The 7250-nt window shown below is 37.0% G+C and overlaps 1 protein-coding gene across 6 annotated transcripts in view; it reads left to right on the forward strand.

Moving 5' to 3' along the window:
- Nucleotides 1-2857: 2857 nt before the first annotated feature.
- LOC107715862 (SH2 domain-containing protein 4A-like) overlaps nt 2858-7250 on the forward strand; it is a 16219-nt gene continuing 11826 nt past the window's right edge. For 2 of the 6 annotated variants that reach the window (XM_016522091.1, XM_016522086.1), the window contains exons 1-5: nt 2858-2911; nt 3729-3966; nt 4550-4709; nt 6269-6371; nt 6447-6594. In XM_016522091.1, the coding sequence (XP_016377577.1) occupies nt 3792-3966; nt 4550-4709; nt 6269-6371; nt 6447-6594 (586 nt within the window). In that variant the 5' untranslated portion in view covers nt 2858-2911; nt 3729-3791. The other 4 variants (XM_016522088.1, XM_016522089.1, XM_016522090.1 and 1 more) reach the window with 4 other exon arrangements.

The raw sequence follows: 7250 nt of genomic DNA on the forward strand, positions 1-7250 counted from the left end.
CATCCTACCTCCGTATAATGCTTATTAAAGTAGCGTTTATAAGCAGCACTGTGACGAACAGTCTGAAATGCAGTAGTGGCCTCTAATTTCAAATGGCTAGTTTTTGTTTAAAGCCAGTTCAGCCTGTAATAGAGCAAATAAACATCTTGTTCATGTACTATTTCATTCTTTCTTGTCTCTTGCTTAAAAAAAACAGCAGTCGTTATCAGAATCGGCCTATTTGCTTGTAAAAATCAGGAAAAGTCATGGTCGGTGCAGCTCTGTTTTCAGTGATTGCCTGCACTATTTTGTGAACGAGTGCCCTTTTGTTCTGCTTAACAAACAGCTAGTATATATAGACAGTAGACAGTTTACATGCAGCCATATACAGTAGGGCAGCAGCTAAATATATTCTCAGTAATTGTCAATTCTCTGGTCTAAAGGAGTTGCATTTATAAGACTTAATCCATAAGCACTATAAGCACTACCAGCAGAAACTCCAGCCACTCCAGCTGAGCTGTGAATGAGCCCTGATCTCTAGAAAGGTGTTTATCTGTGATATCAGGCCCTCGCTGTCCCTCTATCTGCTGCACTAATCAGCCAGCGATCGGCTCATGCTGGAACACTGCACCTCCCAACACTGCTGACATCAAACGGCCCAAGTATGTAAACCATCATGGATCACTACTAATTACACCCTTGATACATCTAACATCCAAGGCCACATGAAGCCCCAGCGAGATAGTATCACAGCGTCATATAAACATGGATAAATTACAGAGTTCCATTCCAGCATCAAGCAGGAAATGCCTTCTCCCTAAAACTTACACTATTGCAAACTTATTTGAGAGTGTTTTCAAAAATATCTGAACAAATGCTATCATTGTGGTAAATAGTGGGTAATGTACAAATGTGGCTAAACTGTCAGGCTGATAGTGTAACACTAGGTTTTTGAGCAACAATGGAATTTTAAACTAAATGAATGACTCTATAAGATAATTGTACCTATACATAGTGAACCATGAGATGATCCATAATAAATGAGGGAACAAAATTTATACCAAAAAAAAAAAAAATCTGATTAATCGTCACCCTTAAAAAAAAAATAAAACCCAGCAATGAAAGCATAAATAAATGCAGTAAATAGTAATACGATAAACAGTAGCACAGTAATTTGCATCATTTATTTATGTTGCAGTGCATTGCTACTTAAAAGTAAAATAAATAAAGGTTGCCTGGTTTCTGTGTAAAATAGCCTTTTTTTTTTTTTTTTATATTATAGGGTCAATGTGATTAAAGCAATAAGGCCCAAGATGCCGTGGTTTACAGTAAATTTATAACAGTTGTTTTTATAATAGCTGTTATAAATTCACTGTAAACCACGGCTTCACGGGGCTTATTGCTTTTATAAAACGGTTATTCCATATACGTAGTAAGATTTCACAGAATAAAACAGAGCAAATAAAGTGTAATGATATAAATAAAAACAGTATTCTTCCACCAAACAATGTAGTTCCTCAGAAACGGTTGTGGTTTAAAACAGAGCAAATAAAGTGTAATGATATAAATAAAAACAGTATTCTTCCACCAAACAATGTAGTTCCTCAGAAACAGTTGTGGTTGCAACAAAGTGGTTGCCGAGCAACACACAGAAGTAAACAAAGGTGTATGTTTGTAGAGTAATTTACAGCAGCTTCGAACCCTCAGCCAATCAGAATCAAGGACCGGAACTCTCCGTTTTATAAATTATTTTAGACCAGATGACAGCACTGACACTGAAATTCTTGCATTTGTTGATCTTACAAGCTTTGGTTTTCTGTGACGTATTCTACATAGTTGTTGCAAATTCTGCTGATTTGTCAAGTTTTCAAGCTTGCTAACATAATAGATTAATTTTGTCAAAATTGCAAAATGACTTGTGATTACATTTATAGCCCTATATAATTTGCAGGTTGTTGCAATTCTTCGTAAATAATAGCTTGAACAAAACTTAACATTTAATTTGGAATATAAAAATATAGATATTTCTGCCAAATATAAAAAAGCATCGATAAAAATCTGTTTATTATAAAATAAATGCATCATTCTTGGGGGGGAAAAAAACTTATTTCTGAGCTCTGACATATACTCAGAGTTAAAATGAAATTTCAAGCAGTGACATCAGTGACATGCTTACAATTGTAGAATTATATGCTGTTTTTTTTATGAAATCATTAATCGAGAGACTGCATGTACTATTTGTATATGAAAAAAATTTTCTCTGTCACTGTCACAGGTCCAGGTGAATTGCACTTGCAAAAAAGCAAAAGATTCTTAAAAATGTTTAAACACATAATAATGGCCAGTTACAGGACATAAAATATGTGCTAATATACATTCAATATATGTTACATAGAGCTGAACAATTGACATGTTCCTTGTGTGTGTGTGCGTGCGTGCGTGCGTGTGTGTGTGTGAGCACTTTGCATAGGCCTATCTGAAAGGTAAAGTTCAAAAATGGCCTAATTTTTCAAATTGCACACAGCAAGAAATACGAACCCATATTGGTTTCAGTGGCGGCTTGTGACAAGTGCGCCACCTACCTAACGTTGTTTGTCACAAATCAAAACACTTCTGTTTATCGATGCTGTAATAAACAATATGTAAATTATAGCCAAATGTGTGAGACATGGCCACGCCCTATATATGTATGTTATAATCTTTCCTGCGTTTATTAGTTTAATTTCATGGTCAGATTATATTAAAGTATCTTCTTAAGCAAGATGTGCACACGTTATGTGTACTGGAGATCCCTCGCAGGTCTAATATCGCTGATAATGCAAACGAATATGAACAGAGCTGCATATAAAGCAGCTTTGATGCTCTTTCACACGGAGCCGGAGGAAGAAGCGAGTGTAGGAGGGAACTCAGCTTGGGCTGTGAGAGTTAAAGGGTGTGTACATGACCACAGATTTCACTCGACATTTACCTTTCTGTGCAGGCTTCAGGTGTTCAGTCAGACATGAAGCTTCATACTCAAGATTACTAATCTATCAAATGCATCTGGATTCTTTATAGACACCACAGATGTGCTGCACTGATCTTCGAGCGAGGAATGAGTGTGTGAGGCGTTACTACAGTGGTAAGTGTGTGTGTGTGAGTGTGTGTGTGTGTCATAGGTTACTGGTTTTGATGTGGGATTGATTGACGGCTCTTTGTCCTGCTTCCTGTTCCTTGTTTACATTCGTATATTAACTGAACTGACATCAGATTTCTGTGAGTTTCTTCAAATATGCGACAATCAGTAAATGCGTGTCACATCCCTGTAGTTTACATTTTAATGCAATTTTTTCCCCTAATACTGTATATCTATGAAAAAAAGAAGTGTTTTATTTTATTTATATTTATTATTTTAACATGAATGCCATTTTATAGTTTAACAGCTATTGTGGTAGCCTATTAAGCATTTTTATTTGTTTTCTGTTTTTTGATTTGTCTAGTAATACAAGTAAAGGGACCTGGATAGTTCACCCAAAATGACAACAATGGTCATCATTTACTCTGTATGACTTAGGCCTACTTTCTTCTGTGGAACATAATAGAAGATATGTTGAGAAATGTCTCAATGTTTATGCTGTTGTTTTTTGGTCCATACTATGGAAGTCAATGGGACCCAAAACCAAAAATATATTTTTGTGTTCCTTCTTTTGTATCGTTAAATGGTTCTGTTTTGTTGTTGTTGTTGTTTTTTTCACAGTCCAAACCACCAGAGACATAGAGAGGGATATTCCCTTCTGCTGAAGGTGTTTGAGCTCTGCTCCTGAGGCGTGAAGATGCTGCAGCAGATATTGGCTGACATGTACATCGAGCCGGAGCTGCTGACCGAGCTGAATGAGGAACAGAAACAGATTCTGTTCTTTAAGATGAGAGAAGAACAGATCCGGAGATGGAGAGAGAGAGAGACGCAGCTGGAGGAGGAGGAAGCTGCACATGTTAAAGTCAAAAAAGGTGTGAATATACAGGGCAGAGGATCTGTCACAAATGTATGGCTTTCTGGATTTCTCCAAGCTTGTACAAAGCTTGTACAGGTAGTAAATTTGTCCAAAAGACACAATAGCACTATTACAGTTAACATGAAATCAGAATTGACATTTTTTACTTTTTTAAATGCACATTTAAGGTCTTTCTTAATGATATGTTGATGCATGTTTTATTTCAAAGAAACTTAATAGCTTGTTCTTCCTCCAGCATTATTGCATAATGTTAAATAATAGGCATTCAGTGTCTCATTCAGTCTTTTTTATCCAATCAATTCCCAATCGATATAATCAAGTCCTACCCAATTTTTTTTCCCAAAAATATCCCGTTTCCCAAACTTATGTCTTGTTGTGGAAGCAAAATGGGTTGCGACCAACTATTCATGTTGGCTTTAACAAAATCTCATTTGTGACACTTTGGGTGACACTCTTCTTGTAGCCTCAGAGAGACAAAGTCAACCCAACATTGCTTTATGCTATATAAATCTAATCTGAGATATTTAACAGGCATTCAGTGCAACAAAATCAAAGTCATCATTGTGAATGTTGTGCAGTTTCGGGAAAGACTGTGTCGTGGATGAAGGGTCTGGATGACGATGTGTGGGTTTGGGTGATGGGAGAACATCCTGAAGACAAACCCTACGATCAGATCTGTGACGGGGTCATGGCCGAGAGAGCAGCCCTGCAGGCCCAGAGAGAGGCCGAGAAGCTCAGGTAAAACTGCACCAGTCATACTCACAGCTTCATTCATGTAATGCAATCACAATTATATAGTATTTAAATATTGCAATATACCTGTACACGCAATTGTCAATCTGTATATTGTTATTCCCTATTTACTTGTTCTTTTTTTATTCTTTTATTATCTGTGTTTTTGTCCCGTCACTGTCATTCTGTTGCACTGTGGAAGCTTCTGTCACGAAAACAAATTCAAGCTCATTCTGATTCTGAATTATAAAGTAGCTTTTCATAATGTTATCTAATACTGAAAACAAACTTATATCATGAGAATCACCATTGAAAAACAGCTTTTATGTTTATTTTTTCAGTTTAATTTTTACTGACTTTTTTCTTTTTTATTAGTCCCGCATACCACTCAGACATTTATCCATCTAAATGTATACACATCTACCAGAAATTTTAGCCTGAGGAAGGTCGATTGATCGAAATGTTGCTCATTAAACTCCATCGCCCCTATAATTGTTTTGAGTATGCAAGTACTCTATTTTTTGTACTGTATTGTCATATTACTATGTAGGTTTAATGTATTTATTAATTTAGTTTTAGTTAAGTTTAGTTCATTTTTTATTACCAGTTAGTCATTTTAGCGCTTCAGCTTGAAACTTATTTCAGTTAGTTGCCAAGGCAACATTTCTCATTTGTGTTAAATTAAAGTTTTTCATTTAATAATTATAATTTATTTTATCTTTATTTCAGTTAACCAACATGTTTTAGTTTTTGAGAGTTAACCCAATTAAACTCAATACAACTTGAAAATGTATTGCTTGGCATAAACTCCAAAGTGATCCATTCGGTCAACACTAGTTAAATATTTCACCAGTTTACGGGAATGTTGTCACCACAGCGCTTGTGTGCTAATACTGTGCTCCTAATGCCTCTTCCTCCTCATGCGCTTGTTCTTTTCAATAGGACTACTGGACAGAAGTTAAAATGAATATTAGTTTCTGTTTTTAGAGGCATTTCTGATGTAGGATTATAATAATCAGTGCCTGTTTGGGTGTATATCAGTGCAAACAAACCAAATGGCCAGTATTTCCATGATGCAATATGTGTTGTAGATAACCGCACTGAACTAAAGGGCAAAACGTCTATGTTCAAAGTAACTGAAGTGGCATCTGTTGAATAAAAGGTGATCAGGTAAATGCCTGCTGTTATCCAGTCAAAGCCACATAACTATTAGTGAACTTTATTATGTACAACATTAAACTGCCACAGTATGAAATATGGGCTTAAATCCAACACACAAATTGATAGCTGCCTGATTTTCATATCATGGAAAACACAGAAAAGCTTGCTTGGCTCATACCTTTTTTAAAGAGTATGTACTCGACAGTAAGCACAAGGAATTTCTGTTTTGCCTTGTGTGAACATGAACACTTGTGTCTAGTGAAGGACTTTACCTGTCATATTGACATTCACAGTCTTGCCTCATAGCAACTATTTCCTGTTCAGTTCTGTGAATAATTAATGACTTCCAATAACTTTAATAACCTATGCAGGTGGCCTGCATGTTTTTGTGTTTTCACGTACAGGGCTAAGAAAGAGGCTGAGCTGGAGAAGCGCTTTTCTGGCCTGTATCTCGAAACGGAGCAGGTTGTGTTGTCAGAGCAGGAGGTCCAGGAGGAGGAACTCAAGGTGCTCCCCATCTCGTCTTTGGTTTTAAACACATGGTTTGGGTCTGTCCTGACCTGGAGGCTTGTCCTTTGTCAGAAACTGGAGTTGGAGGAGAGGCGTAAGGCTGAGGAGGAGCTGAGGAGGCTGGAGCAGGAGAGGAAACAGCAGATTTATATCAGCCTGAAGGAGGTGCAGGGCAGTAAACACACTCGTGAGGAGGAGGACCAGGAGTGGCAGAAGACATGTAAAGAAAACTGCAACCATACAGTCTACACAGTTCATCAATTACTAATTAGAACTTAAGAACTACTCGAAACGGAGCAGGTTGTGTTGTCAAAGCAGGAGGTCCAGGAGGAGCAACTCAAGGTGCTCCCCATCTCGTCTTTGGTTTTAAACACATGGTTTGGGTCTGTCCTGACCTGGAGGCTTGTCCTTTGTCAGAAACTGGAGTTGGAGGAGAGGCGTAAGGCTGAGGAGGAGCTGAGGAGGCTGGAGCAGGAGAGGAAACAGCAGATTTATATCAGCCTGAAGGAGGTGCAGGGCAGTAAACACACTCGTGAGGAGGAGGACCAGGAGTGGCAGAAGACATGTAAAGAAAACTGCAACCATACAGTCTACACAGTTCATCAATTACTAATTAGAACTTAAGAACTATATTTATGAGAAATAGAGTGAATCTCACAAAAACACGTTCTTATCCTCTTAAAACGTTTTAGAAAAATGTAAAAAACCATTTTTAAAAATGATATTTCATTCATAAGTTATGCTACGTCCTTGGAAGAGGACATCGGGACTCAATTAAAAAAAATAAAAATAAAAAGACATGAATGAACATGCATAGGCAAAAACAATTGATTTCTTTTAAATCACCAATACATTTTTAGTTTTCAGGATTTTTTT

The sequence above is a fragment of the Sinocyclocheilus rhinocerous genome, unplaced genomic scaffold (genome assembly GCF_001515625.1).
Source record: "Sinocyclocheilus rhinocerous isolate Xijiao unplaced genomic scaffold, SAMN03320098_v1.1 scaffold178, whole genome shotgun sequence".
NCBI lineage: Eukaryota > Metazoa > Chordata > Actinopteri > Cypriniformes > Cyprinidae > Sinocyclocheilus > Sinocyclocheilus rhinocerous.